Source organism: Trachemys scripta, chromosome 5 (genome assembly GCF_013100865.1).
Source record: "Trachemys scripta elegans isolate TJP31775 chromosome 5, CAS_Tse_1.0, whole genome shotgun sequence".
Lineage (NCBI taxonomy): Eukaryota > Metazoa > Chordata > Testudines > Emydidae > Trachemys > Trachemys scripta.
The window spans coordinates 111,721,891-111,738,602 of NC_048302.1; the positions used below are offsets into that span (position 1 = coordinate 111,721,891).

The following is a 16,712-nucleotide window of genomic DNA, read 5'->3' on the forward strand; positions in this document are numbered from 1 at the left end:
TGACTTCACCTCAGCCATAAAAGAAAACAATGATTTGATCACCCTGAAACATTGTAGAGTGACTAATTAAATAGCCAGGCCATAATGTCCAGTCCAGAATAAAAGCCATAAGTAGTTCTGTCATCAACCAGAGTAAAAAATGCAGGAAAGAAGTCCTATGACTTATATGGTGTTTTTTATTTTATTTTATTTTATTTTTTTAAGAGAGTAATCTAAAGAGAGACCTGGTATGTGCTGGTGCTGTATGTGTAACAAATTGCATTTAACCTGCAACTTTGACCACTTCATTTGCATTCTGCCCAATTAATCCATCTCTACACCAAGATTACTCCCAAAAGGCAAAACAGCCACAGGTGATTTTTTTTTTTTTAAAACATAACCGGGCACATCATTTTTCTTTACTTCCCAGACCCCAGCCTCACAAAGGTTGAATTTCTCCCTCCAAACTACAGTGGCCTGAAATATACACACAAGTAAATTCTGGACCAGTGACAGGTTTGAGATCTGATATCTCATGACTCTTCAAAACTATAAATCACAGTAATTGTTGCTATTTACTGTTAAAAGCCAAGAACTGTCCCTTTCCAATGGTATAAGGACTCTATTTCTAGCCCTGGTATCAGGGCACAAAATCTTGACATATTGATATGTGGAAAAGCTATTGTAGGCAACTTTCAGAAGTTTAAATATATTTGTATTTTTCCTCTTCAGAGAGAGGGATAGTTGAATTTATGTTAATTAAGGCAGCAGCCTGATTTTACAAACAGAGGGGTGTGAAAAATAGTACCACAAACAAATTTAAAATAGTTTTTTGTCTGCAAAGTATGTGGCTTAGAAATGTAAGTTAATTTACTGTGTGTGAAAGGTGCATTGATTGACTGTCCTGGAGACTGCAATCACTACCTAGACACAGCACAGGTAGTGCAAATTTACCTAGAATACTCCTAGCGTATCAAAACCCCAAATTGGAAGAAGCATCTCTAAAGCTATGTCTACACTATGTGATTCCGAACTCGTGTGCATACATTTGTGCTAGCCTGAGACGAGCTAGCGTGAGTATAAATAGTAGTATAGCTGCAGTAGCAGCAAGACAGCTATTTATATTTGCACTAGCTCTTATCAGACTAGTGCAAGTATGCATGCACAAGCTGGGTATCACACCTCTCGCTTGTGGTATAGATGTAGCCTAAGAGTACATCTACATTGCAGCTGGAGATGTGAATTGCAGCTTGTGTAGACCTATCTGTGCTGTCTGTACTTGCTAAAAGGAAAAGTGAGGAAACTGCAGCGTGGGCTTAAGTGTGGGCTGCATTAGCAAGTACGTACCCAGAAATGTCAAGTGGGCTTGTGAAGCTTGCACTGCAGCATCCTCTTTTCCTTTTAGCGAGGTAGCTAGACTATAGCTAGCACAGGTACCTCTACACTAGCTCCATTCGCACTCTCAGCTGCAATGTAGACATACCCTAGAGCTGAGAGAGAAGTAGGTTTCCTTCCTCATTCACGGCTTCATCCACAGTCCACTGAAATCCGAGGAAAGACTATCTTTGGCTTCAGTGAGCTTTGGATCAGGTCCTCAGTCTTTGGTCTCTCTCGTGGAACTGCCAATGAGGTACCAGTTGTGGTGGTGGTTTTTGGGGATCTGGCCAGTAAAAATTAGACTGATACCCACTAACTTATTTCACAGAGGCTACAATACAGCAATCAGATGATGATTTTTGTTATTTACAACCTGGGCTAGATTCAAGCCAATGACCTAGAGGTAAAAGATTGCATTCTTTACCAAAAGCCTTGAAATACACCTCTACCCCGATATAACTCTATCCTCGGGAGCCAAAAAATCTTACCGTGTTATATTGAACTTGCTTTGATCCCCCCTGGAGCGCTGCTTTACCGCGTTATATCCGAATTCGTGTTATATCGGGTCACGTTATATCGAGGTAGAGGCGTATGTAGACCCCAACTAGTGGTATAGTGTAAGTTACATCTGCAGCGATTCTTACTCAGGACATATGTCTTTAAATAATAGAAATAAAAATCTTATTTTGATCATCTGAATAGCTCAGCTGTTTGACTGCAGACTGTTTTGGCTATTATGATTTGAAGGCTGTTCTGTATGTCCTTGGAAAGATACTTTGTACTAGAAAATGTCTCAGATTTCCCTTAAAGCCAGGATAGTATGGTCATTCTTATTATCCCCACTATTTGAATGAATACCTGCACTAATTGAAAACCTGATCTTACAGTAACTATAGCCTGTTTCTCCCCTTTTTTTAGGAAAATCAACCTGTAATAGTTAAGCGGAAAAGAGGAAGGCCTCGTAAATACCCTCTTGAAGCAGTACAGAGTAGTAAGTACTATGTGATATCTTCATGGAAAATATGAAAATGTTAACAGTGATTTTTCTGAATCTACTTTTCTTTTTCTTCAGGGATGGATTCAGAAGCTGACATAAACACTGGAAATGTAAGTGTCTGAATATTTTATTTGGATACAGTGAAGTTGCATCTTATGTGGGGGTTAGGTTCTGAAGTCAGCGTGTAAGGCGAAAATTGCGTGTAGTCAAATGCTCATTGAGTGGAGTGGCGGGAGGAATCGCCCGCACTACAGGTACAGTATTTAAATTATTTTTCTCCTTTTTTTTGTTTTTGTTTTTTTTGCTGAGTGCGTATAGTTAAAATCACGTAAGTTAAATGCGCCTATGATGCAACTCCACTGTACACACATTTTGGTCATTTAAAGCTATTTTTTATGTAACTTACTATGTAAAAAACAAACCAATCAATATATAAACTAGAAATTAATGGTTGAGTGTGTGGTTGTGAAAATATAATCCACTATCAACAATGATTTCTGTGAGCAAAAAGATATTCTAACCAATTGGAACTCAGTAGTAGTGTCCAGCAAACTAGAAGTACTTTTTTTAATCCAGCATTGTAAATGTTGATGGGATGATTTAGTTGGGGATTGGTCCTGCTTTGAATAGGGGGTTGGACTAGATGACCTCCTGAGGTCCCTTCCAACCCTGATATTCTATGATTCAATGTAAATGCTCTTTCAAAAATTGTAGCAGCAGTGAAAATATCAAACCTTTTACAGATAATTTTACACACCAACTCAGATACTGATGGAAGACATTTGTATGCTGTTGTAACCTATGGCGAGGTCATTTTGGCCTAAGTATCGGGAAAGGAGGAAAAGACTTAGACAGTTTTGCCTCCTTTTCCCACCCTATTAGTTCCAGCAGTGAGCTCAATGCATCTAAGTATTACACGCCTAATATATAGAAGAGATGATCTAGTAGAAAAGCTGGTTGTGTGATCCCTATATTTTGTCGGGAGTTTCAATATGGGGGATTTCAGTTTGTATTTAAACTAATAGGCCTAGTCAGAAGACAGATATGTGAATAGTAAATTAAGAGCTCGCTAGGTAACCCTCTAACTTCTAACAGTCTTTGCTGTCTATTTTATTAATATTCTAACACATGTAACAGCTGCTAACGAAGATACCTGTTCTGTTGAAAGCATTTTTGCTCAGTACAGTCCAATCAAATTATAGTGTGGTGTAATGTTGAATCAGAACTTTTAACCCAAGTGTAGCTGATTTGGAAATTTTCTGGCTCAGCATTTTTCCAAAGGTAAATGCCAAGTCATGAAATTTGAAATGGTTCACAGGAGTCAGGCAGCCTGAGGAGCCAGTTGGCCCAGGATCCATGTGAAACCAAAATCCCAATCTTCCTGGCTTCTTAGCAGTCCGACAAGCAGGCTGCTGAAGAACCTGAGAACCCCAGCTCCTGAGCTTTGAGACTCCCTGTTCAGCCAAGGTTTCTAGGCTCCCAAATCCCCTTCAACCTGCCTGGCGGAATTGTTTTGAAGCAATTTTTCAATAAAGCCCTTTTTGGATTTCTTTTGCTGAGCATCTTTCATCGTTTGTTTTTGTTCCAAATCAGAATGAAAACAAATTTGGAAATCTTGCATGAAAAAGAATTACTGTTTTTCATCTAGCTCTAATCCTAATCCCACTCAACTTTTGTTGTTAGCTGACAATTTCTAACAGCCCCGTATAAGGGAATGTCCTGTGTCTTTGTGTGGTGACTCACATTGGCAGATTTATCAATCAACATAGATTGGGTCCAGAAGGAGCTGGATCTACCCTCCACCAGAAATAGTGTCTCTATAATGTGAAGCCTTAGTGGTTGGAGATAAAGCGGAGATTGCTTCTGATCCATTAATGCTACTGGGGATAAATGCACACTTCAAAGGGAACATTAGACTCCTTATTGCAAACTCTTAACTCCAGTGGTGAAAGCAACTGTTTTTGTATTCTTATCCTAGCAGATTGTAGTTATGCAGTTTTTCCTCTATCCAGAGTGAATACTAACTTGTGTCTGTAGTGATTTTATGAGTTTCTTTAGTAGTGTAGATTTACATAAAATTGCTGTACTACACCTTCCTTTCCTACATATTGTTAAATTGCACATGACACTGCAAAGTTAGTTTTCAGAAACTTGTGTGATCTCGGTTGTTTTCAGTAAGCGTTCAGTAAGCAGTAGCATTCCAAGGTGTAAAATGTATATTTCAATACTTGATGTAATTTGATTTGTCCATGGACTAACCCGGGGTAGGCAACGTATGGCACTTGTGCCGAACGTGGCATGCGAGCTGATTTTCAGTGGCACTCACATTGCCCGGGTCCTGGTCACCAGTCCGGGGGGCTCTGCATTTTAATTTAATTTTAAATGAAGCTTCTTAAACATTTAAAAAACCTTATTTACTTTATATTCAACAATAGTTTAGTTATATATTATAGACTTGTAGAAAGAGGCCTTCTAAAACGTTAAAATGTATTACTGGCACACGAAACCTTAAATTAGAGTGAATAAATGAAGACTCGGCACACCACTTCTGAAAGGTTGCCTGACCCCTGGACTAACCTGACAAATAAATTGTTCTAAACTCTGTTGTCCAGTCATGCATAGAATAAATGCAGACCAGTGTCACTACAAGAACTTAGATATAAAATGTTCTGCATGTCAATCAAACTTTTCTGTTTCCGGTTTTGGAAACATGTTTTTATATCGATAGAAGTAAATCTTACTGCTTGCTAATCCATTGCTAAGTATATCCAGTTCTATTTTAAGAAATGTTTGGGGCTTTTTTAATTTTAGGTTCAACAGTCTCCAACTCTTGCTACTAGAGGAAAGTTTTCTCAAACAGGTAAGCAAGTAAATTATCCATCTACCTTAACAGATCAACAGGAAAGAGTAGGGGGACACCTATAAAAGCTTACCTTCCAAAAAGTTCTAAAGTGTCCTTCCTGAGCTTTGCCTCTGCATTCAAGAGTCTCTCCTCTATGTAGAAACTAAGTACATGAATTGGTAGAAACATGATGTCCATCCCTAATATGAGTTTTATATAGAATAGAAAGATAGCAACTAGGTTATTCTCTTTTTATCCTGGTAGGATTTATTTCAACAGCGCTTCTCCTGGCGTTAAGTAAGAAATAATACACGACAGAAAATGTTGTTATGCTATATGCATATACACTGTGTTGGGGAGCACAGGGCAGAACTTCACAGAAGTAGTGGCTGCTACAGTAAAACTGACTCCCAACTGCTAGTGATCAGTTTCCATTTTTGCTTCTATCTCTTTCCATGAATCAGATACCAAAATTGCAAATATTAAGGTAAGGAGGTTAAAATACAAATAGAAAAATAAGTCCTTACCATATGTTTTCTCAACTAACTTCACTTTCTATGGAAATGGGATCAAAAGGTGGGTACAGATAGACCAAGGGAGGTATACAAAGCAACACGGGGACAGTATTGGTTAGCATGATAGGCTGTTGTCTCAGCAAGCCTGACGACTATCTAGTTTTTTGTAGGCTTCACAGCCAAGGAGAGTTTTTATGAAGTGATTTTTGTTTTATTACTTCCCATGGCCCAAGTAGTATTTTCAAATGCATATAACTAGTATATAACTATTAAATAAAAACAGTGTTTTTTTCAAACCTAATCAAGGCATTACACTTCAGTGAGGCTAGTTCCATGCTATGTTTGAAACTTCAAAGTCTGGCTTAAAAATGGCTATCTGCATGGGGGTTCATTGTGGGGAGAGACTTAGTGTTCAGAATAGGAAATAGGGTTTGGAGGCTTTTCTGTATAACAAAAGAGAGAAACACAGTTGATTCAAATTTCCCACAAACCCCCCCCCCCCCCCCCCCCCCCCCCAAAAAAAAAATAATCTTCTTTGGGCAAAACTTTAAGTGTGGAAAATGTCACAAGAATTTTTCAGACCGTTATGAGCATGTGATGCTGGATTTATAACTGAAACTGTTTTGCACCAATTACTATAGTGGTTGTTACTGGATCAAGATTTTTTTGGGATTATTATACAGGTTCAGAGCAGAATTTGTTTATATACTTTTATTGAAGCTTTATAGCAAAGCTGGAGTATCCATACTATATGGACTAGATGACCCCTCGAGGTCCCTTCCAGTCCTATGATTCTACCATTCTATATTTTAAAGAAAAAGTACTATCTTGGGGGGTACTTTAACACAAATCTGTGTTTTGTTAAATCTCTTACAAAACTGTACTGAAATGTTAATGTATTCATAGTTTAACACAGCAAAATGAATGAACTCCGTTCACATTTTATTAATTTGTTCATTAGAAGGTTTATTTTGCAAGGTATATTGTATACATACAATATGATGGGGGCTAATTTAGCTACAACTAATCAGGAAAGAGATCTTGGAGTCATCGTAGATCGTTTTCTGAAGACGTCCACGCAGTGTGCAATGGTAGTCAAAAAAGCAAACAGGATGTTAGGAATCATTAAAAAAGGGATAGAGAATAAGACAGAGAATATCTTATTGCCCTTATATAAATCCATGGTATGCCCACATCTTGAATACTGCGTACAGATGTGGTCTCCTCATCTCAAAAAAGTTATACTGGCATTTGAAAAGGTTCAGAGAAGGCCAACTAAAATGAGTAGGGGTTTAGAATGGGTCCTATATGAGGCGAGATTAAAGAGGCTAGAGAGGAGACTAAGGGGGGATATGATAGAGGTATATAAAATCATGAATGGTGTGGAGACAGTGAATAAGGAAAAGTTATTTACTTGTACCCATAATATAAGAACTAGGGGCCACCAAATGAAATTAATTGGCAGCAGATTTAAAATAAAAGGAAGTTCTTCTTCACACTGCGCACAGTCAACCTGTGGAACTCCTTGTCTGAGGAGGTTGTGAAGGCTAGGACTATAACAGGGTTTAAAAGAGAACTAGATGAATTCATGGAGGTTAAGTCCATTAATGGCTATTAGCCAGGATGGGTAAGGAATGGTGTCCCTAGCCTCTGTTTGTCAGAGGGTGGAGATGGATGGCCAGAGAGAGATCACTTGATCATTACCTGTTAGGTTCACTCCATCTGGGACACCTGGCATTGGTCACTGTCGGTAGACAGGATACTGGGCTGGATGGACCTTTGGTTTGACCCAGTATGGCCGTTCTTAAGGACTAATCTCATACGTTTGTTACATATCTGTATTAAATATAATTATGCAGGTCTTTGAATGTTAATAATAAATTTCATTCACAATTCGAGCTTTTTCATTAAATCTATTGACTTAACTCCAACACACTTAAATGTGTGTTTATAGTTTTAGAATATGTTTCTGCTCATACAATCTAATAATTTGGATAGATAGATGTCCTTTCTATATATGCTATGACAGATAAGCAGATGGACTAATAGGATGATCAAGCTTTGTCAAACCAAATTGGCAAAGTCGAGGAGTGAGATTTTCTCATGCTTGGCAGACAGCAAAGAGAGCTAGTAGTTCTATAGAGGGGGAAAAAAAGACAATAATTTGCTTTTGTCATGAGCCGCCTCCTTTCTGTTAAGAGGGATTTCTACCTGCACCATTATGCAGATGGTGCCAACTGGCAAAATTCTCTGCCAGGGATGGAGTAGACTTTGTTCCAACACAGAGTTGGGCAGGCCAAAGTTAGAGGTTGTAAGCATCCACTACAGTGACAGCACATTTAAAGGATAAATGGACACAAGTCAGATATCAGGAATGGCAATATACAAAAACCTGTAGGAGAACACTTCAACCTCCCTGGCCACACAATAGCAGATGTAAAGGTAGCCATCTTACAGCAAAAAAACTTCAGCACCAGACTCCAGAGAGAAACTGCTGAGCTTCAGTTCATTTGCAAATTTGACATCATCAGATCAGGATTAAACAAAGACTGTGAATGGCTAGCCAACTACAGAAACAGTTTCTCCTCCCTTGGTGTTCACACTTCAGTTGCTAGCAGAGGACCTCACCCTCCCTGATTGAACTAACCTCGTTATCTCCAGACTGATTCTTGCTGGCATATTTATACCTGCCCCTGGAAATTTCCATTACATGCATCCGACGAAGTGGGCATTCACCCACGAAAGCTTATGCTCCAATACATCTGTTAGTCTTAAAGGTGCCACAGGACTCTATGTTGCTTAGCACATATATAGTTTCCCTTTCAGGCCTGGAAGCTGCTCCTTAGGATAGTTTGCATGTTGGAGATTGTATATGCATTTTTAAAACATGCACTACAGTCCTTCAGGAATATTAAATGAAGGATCCAGTCTACCTTTACATGAATAGTCCCTTTTGATTAATGCAATAGTTGCAGTCAGACCCTAAAACTCTGTCCTTTTCTGTTGCTGCCATCCTCATCCATTAGATAGCAATTGAAATATTTAAATAACTTTGCTTTTTCCTTAAAGTGGAATGGCATTTACTACTGATTTTAAATCAATAAATGCAGTAAATACAGTGTCATGTGACCTAAAAATCTTAATTTTATAAACCTGAATATTTTTAATGAATAGACAATCTCTCTTTTCAAAAGACAAAAAAAGCCTGTCTTTTGTTTGCAGTTGGTTGGCATCCCTGCTGGAAAGAGAGCCTTTAAATGCATTTCCAACTACTTTGGTGATGTTTATAAAAAGCCAACAAACTGAGTTTGGAAACTTCTTTTTTAAAAAGATTGATTAGTAAAGGGATTTGAAGTTCAGTTTTACATTTGGGTAGAGTTCTTACAGTGTTTCTCCTTTTTAGCTAAAGACACGTCTAATAAGAAAGAAACAGCAAATGTAAGTGCAAGCATTTTTACAGAAAGCCTCTAAAAGCCGTATACTGAAAAATGGCCCGCTTTCTCACATTTCATTAGTCCTGTTTGCTTTCATTTCATTATCTCAGGAGGGTGAGGCGGGAAAAGCCGAGATGATAGTGCGTCGAAGAGGAAGAAAGCCCAGATGCTCTGTGATTCCATCAGAGGAAACTGGTAAGACATGAAATTGTGCTGCTCTTAACAGACTGAAGAGTTTACTGTGCCTAGGTATACATTAAATTGTAACAAGATCAGCTTTATTATGTTTTCCTTTCATTAGGGAAAAAATCATTGGGTTACAGCTAGTGTAAATATTATGTAAATTGCTGTAATCTCATGTCAGAATTGTTACATCCCAGATGTTTCTATAAACCCCCATGAATTTTGTATGAATTCTGGCTGTGAACTGCAAAAGTAAACTATTGAGAATGTGTTTGAGAGATTAAGTCAAACAAGTGTGAATTAAAAGTGTTGAAGGATGAAGGAAACGGAAAATTACTTATTTTACTACAAGTCCCATTTTAAATGCCTTTTCTAAACTAAGTGTCTATATCCTTTTGAAGGGCCTTTCATGAAATTATAACACATTTAAAATTTGTCATGGACAGAAATACTGGAGCCGGAAAGAAAACGTCGGAAGTTGGCATCTGCTGCTGAAGAGGAAACGAAAGAACAGGAGGAGGAAGATGATGAAGATGATGATGATGATGAAGATGATGAAACACATTCTGGAGCCACAACTAGATCAGCCACGAGATTAGAGGCTCAAAAGTAATATTCAGCTAGCTGGTATTTTTAAAAGACATTGCCACCAATTTTCTATGACACACACAGTTAACTAACCTCTTTTTAAAAAAAAAAAAAAAAAAAGTCTGATATTGAAAAATCTGTCAAAACCTACAAAACAGGACAGTAACACTAGTGTTAAAAATCCCAGCTCCTCAACAGGTTGACCTACAAATTGCAACTCGAAGGTTGTCTCTATTCTACACAACCTATGTCACCATTGCTATGCCAGCATCGCCCCCAGTATAGAGACAGCCTACACTGACAGAGTTTTTTCTGTTGGTGTAGTAACTTCACCTCCCCGGACACGATTAGTTATGTTAACAGAAGCACTCTTCCATCTGCATAGTTGCATTTACACTGGCAATGCACACCCTGACCAATGTAACTATGCCAATACAACTTTTACGTGTAGACCAAGCACAAAGCAATGTCTTTGCAATTGAACGCTAATATTTTGTGCCATCCTCCATTCATCCTGGAAACTGACATGCTTTTCAGTTCTCACAGGAATGAAACCAGCAGGGAGAATGGTGGGAATGGTAAAGCATGTTTACCAGTAACTGGAACAAATATGTTGTTGAGTTACATGTATAAAGAGCTGAGATTTTAGTACTTTAAAGTTTCTTTTTAGCTACAACACTTAGGTGTGTGTGTGGTGTGGGGACTTATCCCTTATAAATATTGTACCTCATGTCATCATAAAGTGAGCTCTGGTATCATCTATAGCAGTTGTAGATGTACTGAAGTTGGCATTAGTTTAGTCCTCTCTCAGATTGTCATGGTATCTAGTGACTTTTTGCTTAATTAAGTTGGAGACTCTGAATCACAGTGCCAGGCTTTTTTCTATCATGTGCTGTCATATTACTCAATGGTAGTCAAGTTAAGAAAATGCAATAGGGGAGAGTTGTGGTATCTGATAGAAACTATCTAGAAATTACATGTTCAACCACCATAAGATGTAAAGGCTTACCCCTTCTAGAGGAGGGCAGCTAGATATGTGCTGACAAACGCTTCACATGCATAATGACTGCATCCCATCTGCTTGTTACATCTTGGATTCCTGATAAGGAATTGATTCTAGTAACGAGTGAGTTGTTGCCTTTTGGACTGGCACCCATGCAGTATGTGTCCCTAAGATGTTTAGTGGTCATAGAAGAATATGTTCTTGCCAACATTAGGGCGCTGCAGTTAATAAGTTCATAGATCTAAAATCCCCTTTTATCCTTGTGTAATAATGTAGTATATAGAAATACTGATAAACACGGCTCATCTAAAAGCTTTAATTCACCCTGAAAAAAGTCCAGGACATCACGGAGGTGACAAGAAGAATTCACCTGAGTCAGCAAGTTTCTGCAAGGCCCATGCTCTGGATGTTGAACTTGATGGCTACTATAGTGGTCATAATACCACACACACACCAATGTTCCACAGGCGATACTGGTTTTCTTGCTGCATTGAGGAAACTGGCTGCTTCCAAGATACTCTGTGTTGTGGCAGTGCAAAGAAAATTTTCAGTATGGAAAGGCCTACCAAACTACTCCAATCCAAATTGAAGTAACCCTGTTCATGGGATGAGGAGCCCAAATAAAGGGAAGGATACTTGGTCTCTCCAGAAGTCCAATTTTATATAAAAGTCCTGCAGATGCGGTCATGTCCAAAATTGGAGTATTCCAAAAGGTGTATTTCTTATTCAAGCAGACAATTAGGCTACCATCTATTATTACATCAGCAAACTTGGATGGACAGTCTCTCTTCTCAAGAATCAAGAAGACCTGAAGATTCCCAAAAGACACTTATTTGTATCAGGCATGTAAGAACTAATCCCAGGCCCTTCTTCATAGTCCTCCTGATAGGGATTTCTCCCGAGTTTGAGGCCAAGAGAATCTGGGTGATCTAGTAGGCAAGGAAGAGGCCTCTGACTCAGTTCCATGCCGTTTTTCTTTTGTACCTCGAGGCCATGAGAAGAAAAGGAGACAGCACCACAATTGTCAACTGCCATTTCTCTTCTAAGAATTATAGGGAAAAATGAGGACATAGCACCAATCTGCAGTGCTAAAGCAAGAAGTTTTCATTCTAATGACCCCTTGAGATTAGAGAGAAATCTTATTTCCTGATGCCAAAAGTTAAATGGTACCAAGAGCACTGCCCGAGAGACCAACCTCAATATCTGTCTTTGCTGATGGATGATCTGGTGCGTTCTAAGGGCTATTCTCAGTGCAGCCAAACAAAAGTTCATTTCTAGTCTTCTTGATGTTGAGCATAGGATTCCCATGGAACCACAGAATCAGGTCTCAGGGCTTGACTAACTCAGAAGATCCTATCTTGGTTCCATTTTCAGTGACAACGTACTTTGACACCACCATCTTCATTGAGATTCTAGTAATCACTATCTTGGCTTCATTTCTGAGGACCTCATTTTTACCTGTATGGGACTCAACTGGTGCTCAGACCACACCTTTAACAGCAATACTCTCTGGCCCTCAAGATCTTATACGCAGAACAGAAGAACAGTCATCCAATTGTTGTTTGTCTGTGAATCCCCCAAGAGGAGTTATCTATACTGCTAACATCAACACACCCAAGATCAGATACTTGCTCATAACTAAGGTGGTTCTTCAAGTGCTTCCACATTAGAAGTGTGCACACTGTGTCCACCATTGCCAGAGATTTTCCCTCAGTGGTATCCGTTGGGCCAGCTCTAGTGCCCTCTGGAGCCGTATGCTCATGCACTGGTATAAGGGGCGCCGCAGGCCACTCAGCCTCTCAATTTTCCTTCTTACCGCCCGTGATGTTGCTGGAACGATCCCTCTTGCTTCAGCAAGGCTTCTTCCCAGTGGATTTTGGACTCTGAGTCTTAGCTCTTGTTTTAAACATAGCTTTAGTGCATATAGAGATTGTAGTTTAGAGGTAGTGTAAATAGTGTAGCTAGGGACTAGTTATCATCGAGGGTCTCTGTTCGTCCCAGGGACCAGGTATGTGGAGTCCCTGGGCTTCAAACCTTGTGCCTCCTGCAGCAAACCTATGCCCATGAGTGACCCACACTCAAGTTCTTTGAAGTGCTTGCAAGAAACTCACATGAGGGACAAGTGCCAGATTTGTCAGGACTTTAGACTCCTCACTAAAAAGGACAGAGAAATAAGACTCAAGGTTATCCTAATGGAAGCTACTCTCAGACCAACCTCAGAGCAAAGCTGCTCCAATTCTGCACAGAGTACTTCGGCGTCGGTGCAAAGCGCTCCTCTGGCACCATGCTCTTCCCCGCACCGTTCACCATCTCCCACTGCAAAGGAAGAAACACAAAAAGCAGCGCACTGATGGTGGGTGCTCACCAGTGCAAAAAAAGACAAGCATGGGGAAGGCAGCACGGTGCGACCCACACCGTGGTCACCGAAGGAGGACTCTTAGGCTGCACGTAGGGTTCCCCTTCTGAGTCAGACAAGAGTCACCCCCCCCCCCCCATACCCTGTGCATAATTTAAAATTAAAGATAAGCACAACAAGAATAAAGGACAAACCTCAATTCTGGATTTCTTAAAATGTATTCTTCTTTACTCCCAAATTTGCAGATATCATTTTGCATTGACAGTATTGATCCACTTGTGGCAAATGCCATATCGTTTTTTAATTTCCTGTACTTATTACAGATGCATGCTGAATATGATTGGATTATTTTGCTATATTCATTCATCATTTTTATAAAAAGTTTTCTGTTAACGTTTCAGAAAGCAGCCAAGCAAACCAACCACCCGTGCTGCTTCTAAAGGCAACAGCCCAAGTCCAGTTTCTCCTAAAAAACAGCAAAATTCAGCAGCAAAAAAGAGGTCGCCTAGTGAGGCAAAAGTTAGCAAGTCTCCTCCATTGGCACAGTAAGTATGAAAATGGAAGCATCTTTTACTGTTTGTTTTTGGATGTCATTAAATTGATCCTTTTTTTGGTATCTATAATTTACTACAACGCTGAACTGCAAAGCAAAAAGAAAGGTGGGTTTTGCCTTTCTCTGATATCCCAAAACTGTTTCAAAGGACTTTTCCCCATTTTTTTTTTTTCTGTGTATTCTTTTACATTTGAAATATCAGATCTTTACTTCCCATTCTGTGCTGGAGGATCTTGGAAAGTACTTGGGAGAGCCTGATTAACAATGTCACACAAGACTTTAATCTGAGCTGCAATTCTTTGTGGACTAGAGAAGATGCTGGGGCCAGGAGAACTGCAATTCAGGTTTCAGCAGCATGTGACATACTCAGATTATCCAAAGAGATTCCCTCTTTCTGTCGGATGAACTTGGGAAGGGAGCCTTTGAGATTCTTAATATTTCAAGTTTTAAAAAATGGCACTGGGAGGAGAGGGAAGGAAAGCATTTTTTTCCATTTTTAAGTTTGAGGCTATCTCTATGTATGATATGGGAGCAATAAAGGGCACAAATAATTGTTTACCTCTACAGAAACCCTCTACAGTACTGTTTACCTCTACAATATTCCTCCATCCACTGTGTGGCATTGGGAGCACGCACACTGCTTAAATAACTTGCAGCAATAGTGACAAGCACTATTGTATTCAGACAGTTAGAGGCTGCATTTCAGTTTACATTAAGTACTTTGTGATGGCCAGTAGTTCGGGCCGTGGTCATGTGTGGTTAGGGCTAAGGCATGATTGCCTACACGTGCATACACAAAGGGGAGTGCGTAAAGTGCCTTTCCATTATGCCCTTTCCTGCACAAGAGACACGAGTCAGTTGCTGTTCTTTTACTGTCTTGAGTGAAGGAACTTGAACCCTGTTTGTGTCTTTCTGGGGCACAAGCCGCCCCCCAAACAATGGGGAAGAGAAAGGTGGTGGGACCATGTCCCTATCTTCTCTGCACCAGCCAATAGAACTGGCTGGCTATTGAGGGTGAGTATATGTAGCATCCTTCTAAGGCGTGGTGGAGTGGGTATAGTCCCCCTACATGCTGTGCAACTGAGGGAGGTGTTGGGCACTGGGGAGTTGAGACAGTATCTCCTGGCATCTCCCCCTGGAATGGAGAAGTGTGCCTCTAAGCAAGTGTGCCTAAAACCCCTTTGAAAATATAAACTATTATAAAAATTCTAAGCATTATTAATAATTGTTATAACTTCTAGGTTAAAGATACAGACTAGCAAGCGTAAAAGGGAAGCCAGCCCACCAGCGGTACGCAGAAAAGGCCAGCTGAAAGTGGACGAAACGCCATTAAAGAAAACAAAGCGATAATTGTTACCATCTGATAATATTCATGGAAAAGTTGAAAGAAAAGAGAGTGGTCTCTGCTTCTGTTTTGTTGTGTTAAAGCAAAGGGATTTGCATGTTCTTGTTTCTGAGCTCTAAGGTAATAGATGCAGAACTTAAGTTACATTTTAAACAGTTTTATAAACTATTGTTTATACAGAATATTATACAGATTAAAAAATAAGTTTACTTTGTATCTGAAAGAAAAACAAAATAATTACAGATTTTAACACTGACTCAGAAAGTTGGGATTTCCCAATGTGACATGCTAATACAGATGCTTCCACTCCACCAGGCACCAAGGGCCTACTAATATTCTTTGTATATAAACTTGTAAAAATAGGTTGTATTTTACTGTGTATGAATCTAATCAATGATGAACACTTTATTTATTGTATGGAGAGGACTGGTCTGTAAACTTTAGTATATACCTTAGGTTTTATTAATGATATTTTAAATTCTATGCAGCCATCAGTAGGAATCTTCTTTTTAGGGCTGTCTAAAACCCGAAGTTCTCTGAAATATGCTCAGACAGTTGGTAAAGTATTCTCTCGCATGTATTAAAGTAGATTAGCATAGTAAAGAGGACTCTCTCTTCCTTTTCTGTTCACATTCATAACTATGTATAAAATAGGCAGTGTCATCTTTCCAGATTAACTTGTCATCTCTGAATTTTGTACCAACCTCAAAGTAGTAAATAATAGTAGTTTAGCTTTACTCAGACCATTTCAGCCAAAACTACTCTGAAGTACAACTTTTTATTTCACAACTTAACTGTTCTTTCAGTGTTTGTCTTTCAATAAAGAGGGACCCATAGAAGTGATATTTAACTTCAAATAACTATGGAGCTTCAGCATTTTATGTTACATTTTATACACAGGTATTAAAAAAGTAGAACTTGGTATTATTGCCAGAATCTTTTTTTTAATGTATATTAACTCCCGTAAGAGCAAATGTTCAAGTTAAGTTTTACATAGTTAAGCTTTTCTTAAGATCAAATTTGTCTCTTGCAATATGATGAGTTGCCAAATAATCTGAGATTATTTTAAAATGTTTTGTTCATATTCTTGTTTTATAATTAAAATTAGCATTGTGTTTTGTTTTTTGTTTTTTTACTGGTTATTGTAAGGCTCATATTTCTGTCAGATATTCTACTTGATTTCTTACTGAGATTTTATATATAAATTATAAAATGTTTCCCAAAACCTGAGTTGCAATATTTGTTATCTTTAAATTTCTTAATTGTGTCACTGTATTTGTTTGTATTGTATTTACAATCAACTTGGATGGACTTACTCACATGAGTAATGATTTGTATAATCAGTTCCTTTATAAAGTCTCGGTATCACGCCATCTAGGTATCCTATATTTACTACAAAAATAATTTGGACAACTCATTAAGTGAATCCATGTCCTGAAATTAAAGAACTCCTCCAGTGAACTGACTGTTGTTCAGACTTACCGAATAGCCTTAAACTTTTTAAGGTCTGTCTTAGGCCCCAGTTCAGCAAAGCATCGAA

General features: G+C 38.8%; 1 protein-coding gene across 3 annotated transcripts in view; it reads left to right on the forward strand.

The window, feature by feature from the left end:
- The window catches only part of BOD1L1 (biorientation of chromosomes in cell division 1 like 1), a 53,318-nt gene extending 36,927 nt beyond the window's left edge, over positions 1–16,391 (forward strand). For all 3 annotated transcript variants that reach the window (XM_034770998.1, XM_034770997.1, XM_034770999.1), the window contains exons 20-27: positions 2,275–2,347; positions 2,429–2,463; positions 5,165–5,213; positions 9,114–9,148; positions 9,255–9,339; positions 9,774–9,936; positions 13,676–13,819; positions 15,069–16,391. In XM_034770998.1, coding sequence (XP_034626889.1) covers positions 2,275–2,347; positions 2,429–2,463; positions 5,165–5,213; positions 9,114–9,148; positions 9,255–9,339; positions 9,774–9,936; positions 13,676–13,819; positions 15,069–15,177 — 693 coding nt within the window. In that variant the 3' untranslated portion in view covers positions 15,178–16,391. The remainder of the gene's footprint in view (positions 1–2,274; positions 2,348–2,428; positions 2,464–5,164; positions 5,214–9,113; positions 9,149–9,254; positions 9,340–9,773; positions 9,937–13,675; positions 13,820–15,068) is intronic.
- The last annotated feature ends 321 nt before the right edge of the window (positions 16,392–16,712 follow it).